The sequence below is a fragment of the Python bivittatus genome, unplaced genomic scaffold, assembly GCF_059951505.1.
Source record: "Python bivittatus isolate LINGU-HERP-01145 unplaced genomic scaffold, Pbiv_v1 ctg000480_np1212, whole genome shotgun sequence".
Classification (NCBI taxonomy): Eukaryota; Metazoa; Chordata; class Lepidosauria; order Squamata; family Pythonidae; genus Python; species Python bivittatus.
In genome coordinates, this window is record NW_028277075.1 from 44,229,901 (window position 1) to 44,248,053 (window position 18,153).

At 38.2% G+C, this 18,153-nt stretch overlaps 1 protein-coding gene across 6 annotated transcripts in view; it reads left to right on the forward strand.

Moving 5' to 3' along the window:
* Positions 1 to 18,153, forward strand: part of NAV2 (neuron navigator 2) — a 307,819-nt gene that overhangs the window by 281,037 nt on the left and 8,629 nt on the right. For all 6 annotated transcript variants that reach the window (XR_015797036.1, XM_088145827.1, XM_088145829.1 and 3 more), the window contains 5 exons: positions 4,295 to 4,463; positions 8,419 to 8,654; positions 9,429 to 9,583; positions 11,720 to 11,988; positions 12,792 to 12,910. Coding sequence is in view for 5 of the 6 variants with exons in the window: in XM_088145827.1 (XP_088001953.1) it covers positions 4,295 to 4,463; positions 8,419 to 8,654; positions 9,429 to 9,583; positions 11,720 to 11,988; positions 12,792 to 12,910 (948 nt within the window). In the remaining variant the exon portion in view is untranslated. The remainder of the gene's footprint in view (positions 1 to 4,294; positions 4,464 to 8,418; positions 8,655 to 9,428; positions 9,584 to 11,719; positions 11,989 to 12,791; positions 12,911 to 18,153) is intronic.

The window sequence follows — 18,153 nt, forward strand, 5'->3', positions numbered from 1 at the left end:
TGGAAATTTAAATCCAACACATCTGGAAAGAGACTGGAGTAAGAAGAGCTGTAATAAATAATGCCTGTTTAGATTAGGAATACATATTTACATTGTGCATATTGTAGGATCACAATTAGGTAATCAGACCAAATACATAATAGTTGTCTCTTATTATAATTCAGACTCCTTGATCTATTTCAAATATTTTTTTAAAAAAATGCCCCCCCCCAAAAAAGCACAGCTGGTATCTTGGTTCTAACATTGTACTGCGTGTTTCTTCTGATACCTCCAGTCTCCCTCGTGTCCAAGACCATGGAATTCTCTTATGGCTTTGGGTATTATGCCAAAGTCTGAAATGATTAACATATTAGATCACAATGTATCTAATACAGTTTCCTGTAAAATGATGGTGCCCTCCAGATGTATTAAGCAACAAATTCCATTATGCTGGCTAGGATGATGTAGTCCCACACATCTGAATGTCACCAGGTTGGGAGAGGCTACTTAATCTATCATCAACTTAGAAACATAGTTTCAGATGCCTGTAGAATTTCCTGTGTTTTTTCTCCCAAAATCTGATACTCATGGGTATATTGCCTCTCATATATAATGCGTACCATACTTTCATCTTGCTACATTTATAAGTGACCTGTAGAGATCTATGCATGAAACAAGCAAATCAGGCTAATCTGGAATATTCCTTTAGAACATTTTTACTAATCCATATTCCAGTGGAACAAAACTCAAAATGTTTTGAGTGAATAATGTTACTTGCTACCTCTATTTTCATCCTGGAGCACAAATGCATAAATGGGGATAAAATGGAATCTTGGGTAAACACTTTGAGAATGAGCAGAAACTCCCCAGTGCCATCTTCTGGAGATAGCCATCCAGGTATAAACAGAATCTTCAAGGCTGTTCCATCCGTACCTAACTTGAACCTCCTCTCCAGAAGAATACCATGATTGATGGTATTAAAAGCTGCTGAGATCCGGAGAATCAATAGGGTGGCACTCCCCTCATCTACCTGTCACCAAAGATCATCCAGCAGAATAACCAAGGCAGTTTGGGTACCAAAATCAAGTCTAAACTCTGATTGAAATGGTTGTAGAAAAATATGTTTCATTCTTCCAGGATTTGCCATTGCCTTCTTCCACATTTGGAGGTTGGGTAGGGGTGGCATTCCAATCTAGCCTGCAGAGTTTGGGTTCTGCTTCCTACCTGGGCACAGATCACACTATAGTTTGGTAGAATTAAACTACCAAAATTACAATCTGTCTAGATTATGTTGATAAAGCTGTAAATAAATTGTACATATCACCACTTTTGGTGACAATGCCTAATTAAGCTTCTTGATTGAAAGTTTTTGAAGAAATTGGGAAAATCACCAGTTTTTAATTAATCTTATAATTTGTTTATTGTCCATAATGTCCATATTTGCTATAATGCTTGTGCAATATAGCCACAGAACTTAAGTCAAGCAAAAAAAAAAGAGCAGCAATGGATTAATTAACCCATCTCATGAATAACATAATGTCCATTAAAATATACTTCTTTAATTGTAGGTTTGAAGTTTCTTCATAATGCACATGAACTTTTGCATTTTGCAATCGCCCTCCAAAATTCAGCAAACAAAACAATGTATATGGCACCCTGCAAGCTTAATACCCTGCAAGCATAACAATCACACTTTAATAAACATGCACTGTGCACATTTGCATTTGGCAATATGGCTGAAAAGAAAATCTCTCATGGAATGCATCAGCCTTTGCCTCTACTACACATTCCATTACACTACCTAGACAGATACACCAACAAATCAGGTGAACATCCAGAAATCACCATTCTCAGGATTCATAGCAGAGACCATGATGCAGCATCTAGAAGCTATAGCGCTCCCACACATAGAACCAAAAGTATGGATCTGTTATGTAGATGACACCTTCATCATAATAAAAAGGAACAACTAGAGAAGACACATGAGACAATCAACATCATCATAGGAATAAAATTCACAAGGGAAGAAAACAACACCATACTACCCTTCCTGGATATCCTCATCAGCAGAAGAAACAATGGCAAATTAGAAACCCACTCTATCAGAAAACAACCCACACTCATCAAGTGCTCAGCTACCAAAGCAGCAACCCAGCTTCCCACAAGATGAGCTGTGTAAGAACATTATTCAGATGATCACAAACATACTGCAGCAACCTAAAATGCCAGAAAGAGGAAACAGACCACATATACAACTTCTTCCAACAAAATGGATACCCATGCATCTATATTATAAAGTGCCTGACTATGCAACCTGCTACAAGACAACTGGTACAACCTATGAAAAAGATAACACTCCCATACATCAAAAACATTTCAGAAGCAACCAACAGATTACTATAGCCACTCAGCATCACTGTACACACAAACCAACCAAAGCCGTCCAAAACATCTTAAGCAAACCACAAAAACCCAGTAGTCCAAGAAGAAAAAACAGGAGTAATCTACAAGATACAATTTAAGGACTATAACAGCCACTATGTAGGGCAGACAGAAGACTAGAAGAATGCATCCATGAACACCAACTAGCAGTCAGAAGACATGACGAAAACTCCTTAATCTCATCACACATGGACAGACGTAACCACAGTTTCAGCTGGGAAACTATTAACATTTTAGACCAAGCCAAATCCAAAAATGCTAGGGAATTCCTGGAAGCTTGGCATTCAGACAAATCAGCCATCAACAGAACATAGAGATAAGCCACATTTATATACTATTCAAAAGAGACAATAAAATAGAAAGGAAGAAAACAAAAAGACTAGAACACAACCCCTCCAGCAGCCAACACTCAGATAAGCAGGGATCTAACACCAGACAACCAAGGCAGAAAACAACATTATAATCAAAGAACCTCCTAGGAGGATACTACACCTCCCCACCAAAACTGGCAGGGCAAGCTACTGTATATGAAGAGGAAGTAAATCTCACACTCACCAGCACTGATGATGCTACCTAGTTGGGTAATGAAACATCTGCAAGCAAACAACCAAGCTCAGCACCAAGAACTCCACAAAATCACATAGAACAGACAGTGCTAGCAACATTACATTGTACCCATTGAGCATTAACTTTCCCATAGTGAAAGATTTAAAAACACCAGTTCATACTTGGTAAGATAGACAGGATCTTTTCTGATGTCTAAAATAGCTCTTAACTCTTCACCTCTCCTTTAACTTCTTCCACTTCTCTTTCAGCTAGCTCCAGCCTTCTATTTTACTGGCTAATGCATTCTCCAAGTCTCTGTGAATTGGAGGAGGTGGGATGATTTTTTAAATCAAAGCAATAATGTGTAATGAAGTGCCCCAATGAGTCCTGAGCGCACTACAAGACTGAACATGAAATGCTTTGCTTCAGCCTTGGAACAATCAAAATAGCCATTCCAAGCATGGAACATTTTACACTCAGAAGGTTTTGCACAGTCCTAGTGGCTGGGAAATATTTGTCACAATGACAGTAGCTTCTGCCTTTTAGGATCAACCATCAACAATAAATGAAGAAGCAGTCAAGAAATACATCACAGACCAGCACTTGGTAGAACAGCCACAAAGACCTTGGAAAAGATGCTTAAATGCCATAATGTGTCTATATCTACAAAGACCAGAATCATGCAAGCTGTGGTATTCCCTGTGACACTGTATGGAAGTGAAAGTTGGGCTTTAAAGAAGCAAGATAGGAGGAGTATTGATGCCTTTGAACATTAGTGTTGAAGAAGACGCCTGAGAATACTGTGGACTGCCAAGAAAACAAACCGATGGATCATCCAACAGATCAGCCCAGAGTTCTTACTTGAGGTACACTCAGAAAGTTTTGCACAGTCCTAGTGGCTGGGAAATATTTGTCACAATACATCCATGTAGACCAGGCTCAAATTATCCTGCTTTGGACCCATTATGAGAAAACTCTGGAAAAGTCTCTAATCCTGGGAAAGGTGGAAGGAAAGAGAGGAAGTGGACTACTAGCAGCAAGGTGGATGGATTCGTTACAGTGGTGATGAGTGCACTGTTGGGAGATGTGAAAGAACATGTTAGGGATAGATCGTCATGGAGAAAACCTATCTATGTGGTCACTAGGAGTCAAAAATGACTTGATGGCACATGATTCTTTTTCCGAAATATCATCTGCTAAATATCATTTCTTTATAATGGGAATTAATTTGTCTTGAAAGGAGAATTGTACTTGATTGTGAAGTTTTGTTCTTAAAGCCAAAACCCCTTAAGATATATTAGTTTTCTCTTTTGCTCTCTGTTTCCAGGAATACATCATTCATGTAGATCCTGTGAGTCAACTTGGGTTGAATTCGGACAGTGTCCTGGGATACAGCATTGGGGAAATTGTTCGCACAAATAGCACAGAAACACCTGAGCTGCTACCCTGTGGCTATCTGGTTGGTGAAAACAATACCATCTCTGTGAAAATCAAAGGTAAATTGTAGGTGACGTATTTGTTACAACCCTTTGAAATTACAGGCTTGCCAGATTTCAGCATTGGAGAAATCTCAGGGGATATAAGAGAATGTAATTAACTTTTTTTCTTTCTTTCTTGGCTAGTTGTTTTTCCTTCAGTTGCATACCACTATTGGTATGAAATTTCAAGTGCAATCACATTCCTGTGAATCTTTCATTTTCCTGTTCATGTAGTTATACAGGTGGGCCTCATTAGCCATGGTTCCATTAGCCATGGTTTTGCATATTCATGGCTGGTAAATAAAGTCCAGATCGATTGATATCTCTCTCTCTCTCTCATCTATCTATCTATCTATCTATCTATCTATCTATCTATCTATCTATCTATCTATCTATCTATCTATCTATTTATCTATCATATTTTTATAGCCACCCATCTCACACAAGTCTACAATAATTAAAAAGAATACATAAAAACAATTACAAATAAAAAACTTTAAAAACACACAAAATAGGAGGGGATAAAATTAATAAGAGAGCCATCGTAAAATCTCCCCAGTCCCCTGGGAGCCCCGGGGCTGATTACATAGCCAGGTCTTGAGGGACTTGTGGATTGTTAAGAGGGATGGAGCTAATCACTTCTGGGGGGAGAAGTTATCTGCAGCCTAGTTTCATATACAGGTAGTCCTCAGGTTATGATGGCAATTGGAACCAGGATTGCCATTGCTAAGTGATGCAGTCGTAAAGCACAACATCACATGACCACATCACTTAGTGACGGAAATCCAGGCAGTCTGGGTTGCCATTGTAACCCTAAGGTATACGTGGGCTGTTAAGCGGGAAGTGGTGGGAGTCCCAAGTAAGGAGCTATGGGTGCTGCAAGGGAGTGGGTGGGGCCCTGCATGAATTGAGATGGGGGTTGCTGTGGTGCAACATGAGTGCAGGGAGGCCAAGGGAAGGAGGGTACGGGTCTGTGCAAGCGCCAGGGGGGCGGCTTAACAGAGCAATTTGCAACCTTCCCTGCCGGCTTCCCCATTGACTTTGTGGGAAACTGGCAGGGAAGGTCACAAATGAGGATCATATGACTGTGAGATGCCACAACCATTGTTAAGTACAAGCTGGTTGCCAAGCACCTGAATCGAATCACGTGACTGGGGGGCACTACAATGTCTGGAACTTTGAGGACTGGTTATAAGTACCACTCGTTCAGTGCCATCACAACTTCAAATGGTCAGTGAACAAGTGGTTGGTAAGTGAGGACTACCTGTATTCACAGTTTGGGGCACATAGGTTTGTTTGGAAGACTTCTGGAGTTTTCTTAGGTATTTTATGTGTACATTTTTGTCAAGGTCTCATTATCCACAATTTCGTTATCTGTGATTGTTAAACCACAAATAACAAGAGCCACCTTTGTAAATAATGTAGATATTGCACAAAACATTTCCACTTATTAAAACGAAAGGAACAATCCTTTTTATGTAGAGCTCTTGATAGCCTGTGTAATTCGTTTATCATTGAAATGTTCTCTATTTCAAGAGAAATTCATCAAATAAACAAAAACAATAGAGCTTGGGACCCACATTTGCAACCCAACAAAGCTACCTTGATGGCATTTGCTAAAATTTTCAAAGCTTAAGTTCAAGAACTGGGATTATGTTATATATGTGCAGGCTATGACAGAGAGTGAATGTATGACATAGCTGTCTAGGTCCATCTGTGATAGGAAGAACTTTTCCTCCCCTCCCCCCATCCCAAATTGGAAGGTGTTACTGGTAGCTTTGTGGTACAGCTTTGCATTTATATATTGTGTGTGTGTGCGCGCGCGCGTGCGTGAGTGTTATATAATGTATATCATTGCTGTGATGTTTGGGTTACTTGAAAAAAGGCCTTCTGAGTGTAACAGTTGATGAACATTGGCAAATAAGGGAGCATAATACTCCCAATAAAATGCATAGGTTTATTGCCTTCTAACAATTGTATCTTCAAGAACCAACAGTGGTCACCAAGGAAAAAGGAAATTATTTGCTGTGCCTCCACTAAAGATCATTGCTATTCAGTTTTTCTTGATTTGTTGCTCTGTAACGAATTCTGATGTGGCTTAAAAGTTTGTATTTTTAAAAAAAGCCAATTTTGAGTTAATGTTAATAGGATAGTTTTTTGTAAGAAAGGTCTAAACTGATTTTTCAGTCATTTTTTGTAAGCTGTTAAAATATTTATACCCTCCAGATATACAGGTAGTCCCCAGTTTAAGAATGAGTTCCGTTCCCAAGGTCTGTCCTTAAGTCAAATTTGTATGTAAGTTGGAACAGTATTTCTGACAGAACATGTATAATACTGTGTAAGTAGTATTGTGTAATTAACTCAAACCATTGTGTATTTAACTCAAATCATTGAGTATTGAACTCAAATTTTGCTACAATAGACTCCATTCTTAATTATGGGTCGTCCTTAAACCAGTCGTTCTTAACCTGGGGACTACCTGTACAACTGTTCCTTTAATGCTCAATCTTAATAATTTTTGCCTGAGTGTCAAACATCTATGTGCATGCAATCATTCTGCATAAGTTGCATCTGCTGGCCTGTAAGAATTGCTGGCTTTCTCTTTTGTGTCAGCCAGCTGTGCCTGCTGACCTTGCATAATGTTTTGTATGTGGAAGCTTTTCTGCCAAAAAAGATATTACTTCTTCTAATAGAAAACTGAGATGATGTATATTGATGAGTAGGCGGCCAGTGAGGATTAAGAGAGAAGTATCAGTCAGCAGGGTTTGCAGACATGCAAAATATATTAAACGGGGGGTGGGGGGTGGAATCCTGAAAGGCTTTCTCCCAATTTTTTTTTTTAATCAAAACTAAGGCCCATGTGTAGACATGGAGTGGAAACAATGATTTTTTTTTTCTTTTAGAGCCTTTGCTGGGTGAATGAAACCCTGAATGAAGAAGATTTTGCTGCATGTTCCAATTATTTTTATTGTAAAACACAACATAAAATTCATTCAATAGTTTGTATTTTGTATGAAGAGTGATGGTGAAATATTTTCTCTGCTGAAATTAAAAATGCGCTTCAAAGAAAGTACAGGTAGTCCTCGCTTAACGGCGGCCCCACTAAACGACCAATTTTCTGATCCCTAGTGTGGTTGTTAAGCGAGGACTACCTGTATGTTGTAACTCATGTTAGTTTTACATATTGATAGGAAAATCATATCTTCCATCTGTCAGATGATAGGAGATTCTGATTTACATAGTCAGCATGCCTAGTCCTCACAATGATGGAGAATGTTTAGAAATGGATAAGGCCAATAATCACAGCACATACATTGGGTAGTCAACATACTTATTTCTCAGACGGCAACTTTGGTTAACCTTGAGATAACTTAGGAAATTGATGGAGAAGTTCAAAGTATATCTGATCAGACCATGCTTTCCAAGATTACTTGGTTATTATCAGTGTGCAAAGACTTATATGGATACTTTCAATTTGTACATTTTCTCCATTCATGAAAAGAAATTGCACATTCATTTTTTCACTTGAAATAACCCCAATGTGTACATGAGAATTCTATCTGGTGCTTAAAAACGATGTGGGAAAACTGTTTGACAACAGAAATGGACTACTTATTTTATTAGCCAGACCTAGAAATAAAAAGTTTTCAATTCACTAGCTTACAAGATGGCAGTTTTTTGAAGTTCTTTATTGCAAAATGTTGATGCTGAATAGAATCTCTTCCATTGGACCCCACTGTATTGCATTATCTTCTTTTTTCCATTCCTTTTCTATAAGAAGGAATGTTATTTGAGAATTATATGGTATTTTGCTTATTTAACAAATGTTACTACAAATTGAAAGTGCTTGGGGATGGGGAGGTTCAAAGATATTACATATGAAAATAGTACCACTTCTCTCTTGTGTAAGGGGCATAATAAATCTTTTAGAAACCAAGTAGAAGTTTCAAATTGCAGTTTTCTATTATTACAGGTATCGTAGAGAATAGCTTGGATGGTCTGGTGTTTGAGTCCCTGATCCCAAAGCCAATACTACAGCGTTACGTGTCACTCTTGATAGAACATAGGAGAATCATTTTATCTGGTCCAAGTGGCACTGGAAAGACATACTTAGCCAATCGCCTGTCTGAGTATATGGTCCTTAGAGAGGGCAGGGAGCTGGCTGATGGTGCTATTGCAACTTTTAATGTGGATCATAAGTCCAGTAAGGTGAGTGTTACAGATACTGAATTGGGGAAAATATTGTTTATGTTTGCAAATAATTTGCCTTCCTGTGCAAACACTTCATAGGAAATGAAATACCTTAAACCTTACCCAGAATGGAGATACACATAACACTTCTTTGAATAGTGGGTTGATACAGCTTCTGGTATGCCTTAGAGACTGGAAGAGGAATCCTTCTGTATAATGAGAAATGGTATTTAGTTACTAATTAATGCCTTCTTGGGTTTCCTCTACTGTCTCCTGTAATGATAATTTGTACTAATACTCCACAAAACCCACCTGCACAATGACATTCCGGGAAGTGGAATGTCTTGGTGGCGTCTTAATCCTTTTGGAATTCCAAGCCTGTCCAAAGCTACTTCTCTTTTTGTCTCCTCCCTTATCCTGGTATATAATGCTTACTTTTCATAATTGCTGCTGTTCATAGGCCCTGCTCTACTCTCTCTTTAGACACCGCCTCCTATTCAGTAATGAAATCAAGGTAGACCCAGCACCATGTAGAGAAGCAATTACATGCTCTGAGAGTCACTATTTTGGGATTAAGCAAGAGAACACTGTTCATTGTCTCAGACAAGATAACCAGCTTACCTGAACAATTATTTGTAGACTTCATTCAAAATATTTTTTTAAAGAACTGTGTGGCTGTGTGGTTTGTTACTGTATTCTTGCAAAGGACTTTTTACAATTGAATCAAACAGCCTTCATCACCTCCAAGCCATAATTACAGGCCAGTTTTTTCCTATTGCATTATTTTTACAGGAACTCCGGCAATACCTTTCCAACCTTGCAGACCAATGTAGTAGTGAAAATAATGCAGTGGAGATGCCTCTTGTAATCATTTTGGACAATTTACATCATGTCAGCTCCCTAGGAGAGATCTTCAATGGGCTTTTGAACTGCAAGTACCACAAATGGTAACAATATTGTTTTACCTTTGCCTTTCATGATGGAAAGTCTGTTTTTCCACCAACAAACTTATTCTCTGAACCTTAATTTAACCGTAATTTAATTAATTTCAGTGCCCATAAATAGACTATTGTTTATTTAAACAAATCATAGTAAAATTTTACTGATTTTTAGTTCAACTGCTACTCAGAAGGAAGCATTCAGGTTTTCCCTTAAGTGAACATGTAGGATTTCTATCTGAATATGAGCCAGTAAAACTACATACATTTATAAATCCTGCAACCAAAGATTTGACTGTACGTGAATTATTTAATAAAGCTCATAAGTTTTTTTTAAAAAAGAAAAGCTAATTGTAATGTTTTTGTAATTTAATTTTTAAAAATTAACAGGAAAAAGTATTTCAACTCCCTTTACTGTGCTGCTCTTTTATTGCTGTCCATCATTCCCAGGCTTCCCTTGTCTGTCCACTATTTTCTAGCCAATAACTGGAGGTTTTATCCTTTAGACTAGAGATGGGTAACAAGTTACTCCAGTTGCATTCAGTCCCTTAGTCTTGTCTTATGGCCCTCAGACCATGCTTGCTGAACATTGACAGCATACTTTCCTGCTATTTTGAGGTGAGAAATATGTAAAAGCTGCTGTGCAAATTCTACAATAAGTATATCATAGTTTAAAAAAGAAAACACCTCAACTTTCTCCTTCCCTTGGATTGTTGAGGATCATAGGGTGGAGGGCTGGAAGTCCCAAACTTCCCCAGAAGCCTTTGGGGTCTTCACACCCTGGTCCTGTCTCCTCCTTTGAGGTAGTGGCTTGGAAGTCCCACTGACATCACCTATCTTCCAGTGGATGCTGCTTCTGGCATCTGCCCCAAACTCAGATGTGCAAAAGAGATTGGGTTTCATGGCCTGCACTGCTTTTCTGGTTATTAAAAAGGTCAAAATGCTTTGAAATAGGGTTACCTCCTGACCATGACATAGAATAGCATAGCAGTGTAGTGACTAGTGTAGTGGCCTTTTCCCCCTTTTGGGAGATAAACAAATCTCACAGAAGATAAACAAAATCAAGATAAGATCTTATCTTAAAAAAGATAAAATGTAAAAAAAAAACCCTTTAAATATAAAATGCAGGCCTTCCATGTGGAAGAAGATAATACAGCAGCCTGCAAATTAGTTTTTTAAAAAATCTAAAAGAAAAAGTACTCTAGACAAAATAGCAATATACTACAAATGCAAAGCTTTTTGTCAGAATCTCAGACAATATACTGGAGAGGTTTCAGAGGTTACAGATCACAAGAAATTTTAAAGAGAAATTATATTTTTTACGAACATACCCTGAGATTTGATTGAAAACATTCAATTCTATAATTGATAGACATAAAGAGCACAACAGACACAGCAAACAGAAATAAAAGAGCTAGAGCAAATTCCTGGCTTTACATTTTATCTATGTCTACAAAAATAGGTGATCCCTGAAACAAACATTCATATGCTTGAATGTAGACTTCTCCAGCTTCTTGAAGATTCAATATTAACTGAGGCTTCTGGGGAGATAAAAAACACCAGTCTTTGTCAGCCCCTTTCTGCCAACTTCTGTCTTTTAAAAAAGCCAAACCTTTTTCATTGACAGCACAGAATGGCTGGAGTAATTTGAAAATATATAAGATAGTTGCCTATCCCCTGCTCTAGACCAACTTCCTCCTAACCAAGTACCTCTCAGGTAGATTGGATATCCAATCCTACCATGAGCAGGACATCTGAAGGGCAGTAGGTTGGGGAAGGTTGCTCTAGACTTCATTCATGTTCTCGTTTCTCAAATTCTTGCTTTGCATTCTAACTACTTTTCCTGTCTTTCCCTCCTAGAAACCCTCCTGTTTTAAATCTGTATATGAGGATTTTAATTTTCCTCTCACTGTTTTTTAAAATGTTTTTCAAAAGTTTAACTGATCATCTCACTGCAGAGCAAATAAAATGTTCTAAAGCATTCCAGAAATTCAGCCAGCACAGGAGGCAGCATCACAACAACTCTGGGATAGAATCCATTCACATCTTATGAGTAGGAAGCAAAAAAGCACATGAGATGATAATTTAAAGTAAAAAAGAAAAAGACTTTCTAGAAATAAATGCTGGCTAACCTTTTTCCTATAGTCCTTACATCATTGGAACAATGAACCAAGCAACATCCTCCACACCTAACCTTCAGCTGCACCACAACTTTAGATGGGTCCTGTGTGCCAATCACACTGAGCCAGTCAAGGGCTTTCTTGGCCGATTCTTGAGAAGAAAACTCATTGAAACAGAAATTGGTGGGCGGATGAGAAATGCAGAATTAATTAAGATTGTAGACTGGATTCCCAAGGTTTGGCAACATCTCAACAAGTTCTTGGAAGCTCACAGTTCTTCAGATGTTACTATTGGTGAGAAATTTAAAACTCTTTATGCAGGGATTATTTGTGGGGTTGCCTCTCTCCTATCATTTCTACCTGTCCCATTGGACCTGACAGAAGAGGGATGCTATGGGTCTCAACAATTAAGGAGTATCATTGGATGGGACCCAGAAAGTGATCTGTTTCTGTTATGGTACCTGTCCTTTGGCACATCATTCCCTCAGAGATTAGACTAGCCCCAACTTGTTGACCTTTCACAGTCCCCTGAAGACAGAGTTGTGTTCCCAGATATGGAGGTCAGATTATGAGTTAGAGTCTGTGAGGTGGTTACTTTAATTGTCGCCTGACTGATTTTTACTTTGGCTGCCGGTTATATATTTTATTTTGCTGTTGCTTTTATTTTTGGCTGCAGTTAGCTACCCCAGAATCACTACGGTGAGATAGGCAGCCACATATATTGAATGGACAGATAAATAAGGGTCCTAATCTTTCTTAGGCTTCTTCTAAACAGAAAATGTGAATGGACTTTCATAGAAAATCAGAGATCATCTGATTATTAAGAAAAAACTCACTTTTAAATGTTGATTCATTCAAGATGCTGTAGAGAAAATGTAGTTGATTGATAAATCCCTACTTAGTGTAGATACATGTAACTTGCTCATTTCTTATAACTGAAGTACCCTCTCATAATAAATAAGTATTTTCCCCTGTCTTCCCTGCCTTTTTTCTCTTTCTCCTGTCATTCTGTGACATTATTGTTAAAATAAATTTATCAGATCCTCCTCACTGAAAATAATCAGCTTGTAATTGTATGTTTCTCCCAATTTTCACAGGTCCACGGCTCTTTCTCTCTTGCCCTCTAGATGTGGATGGGTCAAGGGTTTGGTTTACTGACCTGTGGAACTACTCCATTGTTCCCTATCTTCTGGAGGCCGTCAGAGAAGGGCTACAGGTAAGGGCATTTTACAAAGGCCGAGATATAAATATGGCAAATAGGTGCACAATTCCAGGCTGGTTGTGGTTTTGTGTTGCAAAACCCTGAAATTCCCTGATGATAGGCATGGGACCACGCTTTATTTTTGTGTCCTTTTTGAAAGCATCCACAAATATGGCCAGTAAAATTGTCATGTCTCTAGAGGCAGCAGAGCAAACATTTTTGGATCTGCTTTTCCGTGTTTTGTTTAGAGTTAAGGGCAGAAATTCATTGCTGATGCTTAAGGCACTGATTTTGCCATTTTAAGCCTGCCAAAATGGGAGGTTGGGGTTTTTTTAAGGATTGCTATTTCTCTATAAGAGTTACCCTTTTACCCTTAAAATCCCCCATTTTTCTCTCAAATGGAGTTGAAAATATCAGCCCTGCTTAGAGGGCTCTGGGGCTTAATGAGTTATTTAAGGGCCATGTGCCTCTCAGAGGTGGCCATTCTTGCTTTGCAAGTTCATTAATCATAGAAAAACTTGGTGCTCTTGATTTGTAACTGTTCTCAGTCCTCATTGGCCCATTTTCAGAAAGTCTTTCCCTTTTAGAGGGCTGTTCTCCAAAAATTTCATTTTGGACTCCTGCATATCTTGGGGGTGCTGATACCTTGGGCATGCTGATACCTTCCTCTTCAGTGTAGATGGAGCAGCTACATAAGGCCTGACAGTTGAGGCCATGAATTCACTGTTATTAATATGTAAGGAAATATTGGAATAAATAAGCTATGACATCCTGATACTGTCTAACCAATAGTCCCCAAGTGTGGACTGTTGATAGTAGTTCCAAGGATGGTCTATAAAACCAGTCTACTGAAGACATTCAGGTTGCACCAACACAGGGGGCCATGCTCAGGGGCAACTGCAGTTTTCAAAAAAAATGTCCTAGGGCAGAGCTCTCTTTCCAAATGTGAGTAAAAAATGTTTCAGGGTCTTGTTGGGGTCAGCTTGCATCAACAGCAGGATGATAATCCTGATGCAGAGAATCTGGTTCTCTGTGTGCCGCAGGGACTTTCCTCTATAGCACTATCAAATGAATAAATATTATCTTTGGCACCCGTTTCCATTTGGCAGTTCTCTCTTTCTCTCCAGGGTTTTTGTGTTTAAAACATGTTTTATGACCTTGTACTTTGAAATGAAGAGCAGGACCCACCCTTTTTCCTGTCCACTCAGTGACTCCTTGGGCACATCACTGTTGGATGAATCTAACATAGTCTTTGCCATGAGGAATCCTGTCTGAGCCATGAACAGACCATTGTGATAGTCCCCACTTGCTCCAGTTTGAGTTTTTCTGGAAATGCAAAAATTGGAAAGTTTAAATAAACATTTGACTTGGGCTCCACCTTGGTTATCTGCCAACTCCTCCATTATCTCTCCAACCTTGCATCGTATCAATCACAAATAAATTTATTCTGTTATTTTTAATATCCTTGCTACCACCTTGTGATTCTAAGACAGAAGACTAGTAATGGGCAGAGATGGGGCAAGAGAAATAATGTAATTTTAATTTCCCATGATTCAGAAATTAGTTCTTGACATATTAAATAGTGATTTACACATTAATAAACTATATATTGTTCTGAATATAGAGAAACTGAGTGGGAAATAATGCCTTTCGCTATTTCCAAGCAGTAAAAGTCTGTGAGTGCTGAGTTTAACTTTAAATATTTGCATGTGTATCAATTACAAATGTAACATAGCTACAACTTTGATATATACAATATTTGTCCACCTGTCCCTGAGTATATTAATGTTCTGTCATTCAATAAGTCTTCGGATCTCTTTGCATATTCCATTTTTGGAGATTCATTGAAGATTTTAACTGCACACCAAACAATGTAAACTATGAATGTATCAAACATTTATCTGCAAGCACATATATTCACCTTACAGGGAACTAAGATTAGCTATTGAGTTTTTGCTGTATAAGACCAATTTTACTTCTGATCAATATGTGAAATAGCCTCAAGGTAGAAATATCTCCAGACATTTTATCCCCACAATAACAATAATGTGAGTAGGTTGGGCTGAGAGAGAAGGATTTGCTCAAAATCACCCAATGAGTTTCTTAAGGTGAGGCTAGACTTTACCCTGTGTCTCCACAGTCTTACTTCAACTCTAGAGCAATCTACCGAAACAATCTTTTTCAGCTGCTGTGCTCCAGCCATGTTGAAAATCCTACAATTCAGGGAGTTGTAGTTCCAATTATATTAGGCACTGGATTAGGAAGATCAGCACCAGAAGATTCCTTATATCTGAGAATGAAGTAGAGATACCCAAAATTGCTGTTGTCCCACAGTCTGCTACTCCTTTCATTGCTATTTGTAACAAGACTAACTACCTGATCACCAGAAGTGGTTTTGGCAACATCCAGAGTAGCAACAAATCATTTCCAGAACATTTTTTTTCAGGAGTGAAGGGAGGATAAATTTAAGATAAATGTTACTGGGTAAAGGTGCAGGAGGCAACACTTGGAGCCACTGTCCTTGCCAGGACCTTTTGTATCCTCTCCAAGTTTCATCTGCATGATGAAGCTTCTTCCAGTTATTGGAGGTGCTGGAGGAGGCTTCTGAAGTGAGGGGAAGCCAAGCAACAAGACCATTTGGCTTTGCTTTAGAATTGGGAGGGTGGATGGGCTCCAATGCTTCAGGAAACAGCTTCAAAGGTGAGCTTTCCAGGTGACTTGCCTGAGGGAAATGGCCCCTTTGAAGCTTTGCACAGTCCTGTTACAGAGCCATAAAAAATGGGTTTGAATGTAGTATGTCTTGACTTAGCAGGTTCAGCCTTTGCCTTTGGAATAAAGAACCTTTTTTATTTAACGCATTTTGTGTTGGTCTTCAGCCAAAAATTTTCCAGAACATCTTAGAAAGATCAATATTAAAACTGGCTGATAATATAAAATGGACATTACAAAAGAAGGGGAAAAAAAGAGGAAGAGCCAGGGCAGCATTTTTTAAATTTGTCTACCTTAGCTCAGCTGTTAGCAGCTGTTCTTCAGATGTGTTGCACTACAGCTCATATAGTGCCCAATCAGCAAAGGTGGACCACTGGTTTCATTTTTTGGAGGTGATTGGACCTGAGGTTCAGCACATCTAGAGAGCATCAAGTTGGGGGAGGCTGCCTTTATATTTTTTTCCCCCCACTCTCCTGTACTAATTGCTGGACACCCAAGAAGCATCAGATCTTTGATTTATTGGTGGCTTTCTCTGATTAAGTATCCCTGCTTTCAGATGATATGGTGACACCTAGTGGACAGATTTGCTCACAAAGCCTTTGTTGCACTGTCAGGTTAGAATGTACATTTTACTAAGAATATGGGTAGGAGAGGAGAATCTTCCTCCCTATATATTGGAGTATAATCCATATCATTGGAATCATTGGTCAAATGTATTTATATCTTTTTAGCAAAGTATTTTTTTTCCTGGAATGTGTGTTTTGTTATCATCTGTGGCTTGGATCTAAAGTGCCAACTTGTTCTTCAGTCTCAAAGGAATGTATTTTTCCCCAAGCTGTGTATATGCAGTAGGTATTCACTCACTCACTCATTCATTTTATATCCCAGTTTTGTTCAGGAGCTGAAGGTATAAAGTATGTATTTAACACTCCTTCCTCCCTGTTTCTTTTGAATGAAGAGAGATTCAAAAATATAGATCCTTCTGGTCAAAGGGGAAAACCCCCCAGTAATTTAGATTTTTAAAAACCCAGTAATAACCCTCTGATCTGTTTTTTTCTCCACATTGTCATGCTACTTTCTGTTCATGGCAGACCTTCTGGTTAGAAGAAGGAGACTGCAGCTTTCTCATCTTTTATTTTCCTCCTATTAGGAAGTTTCTTCAAGTTTCCATTATTATAGGCACAACATTGGATTAAATGTTATGGGCAGGGACTGCTTTAATTTTTAATTTAAACACATTATTTAGCATCTGATTTGATTGCACTGGACTACAACTATTGTAATTCCAGCCAGCATGTTCAATGGTTGTTACTGAAGAGTACTAGATTAGGGAAGGTTCTACTAGATGATATTTACTAAAAGATCTAGTTTTCTATTTCTTCAACAGTGGTGCAGCAGATCACATGGCAGACTTCCTGTAAAAGTTCAGAGAGTTTCATAAAGTATTACTATTATAGGAGTTTCTACTGATCAAAAGTAGAATTTCACTGGTCATACCAAAGGAAACACCAAATCTGGGTAAAAAGACATTGATTGGTAGTTGCTGGACAAATAGTACGTACACCTTCTTAAGAAAAATACAAATTTGGTTGTGTTTCCAGCTCTAGGATTGTGATTACAACTTAATTGCAAATTTTCAGTGCTGTGAAAATACTCGGCTTGTAAACAAAGAAGGAATAGAAACATTTACCTTCATGCATTCTTCATTTTCTGAATGGAAAAATGAAGAAGGATAATGAGAAAAGTAAGACAGTGAGCCCCACTCACAAAGGAGAGTTGCAACAATCTGCTAGTGGGTTTCTGTTCCTTCTCATTTGGGGTGTACAGTGGATATTCAAAGAGAAAAATACTTGTTTTAAACTGGAAATTTTACATGTAACCACACCACAGGCTTCTAAGTTTATGCAAACGATATGGATCCAATAGATTTTCAAGAAGCCTCAGATCCACTGATTTAAAAAAATCAAAGCAGACAGGGATTTCATCTGCTACAGTTGTACATTTCATTCTTTATTTCCTGTTGTATTTGTTGATGTGTTATTTAAGAGGTTTGCAATGGTCAGTGTCATCCATAACAAGCTGTCACGAAGCTAAATGATGATGTCATATCATTATGTACTTACGTCATGATATTTCATGTAAATATATAAGTTGTTTCATTTCCATGATGACATACATGATATACATATCATCATTTACCCCCCTCTTCTTACAAATGCCCATGTACATGGTGTGTATACCTTAATTATGAAGAGTCAGAAAGAACTGATTTTTGTGAACTACAGCTCACTTCATCAAATGTAAGGAGCGGCTAAACTGATATAAGCTTTAAATTGAGATGAGATGGAAAGAAATGGGAAAGAATGTTAGTTATGCAGATGTGAATTACATGAGAGACAGAGTACAAGCACCTTATCAATTAACATTTGTAATTTGGTAAAAACCCACTGTATTTGTTAAGACCTTCTGAGATAGCCTGAAACCTTTTGATGTACAGTATGTAAGTTCAGCAGTCTTTCATTGAATTATGCTAGTGAAGTTCCTTCGTT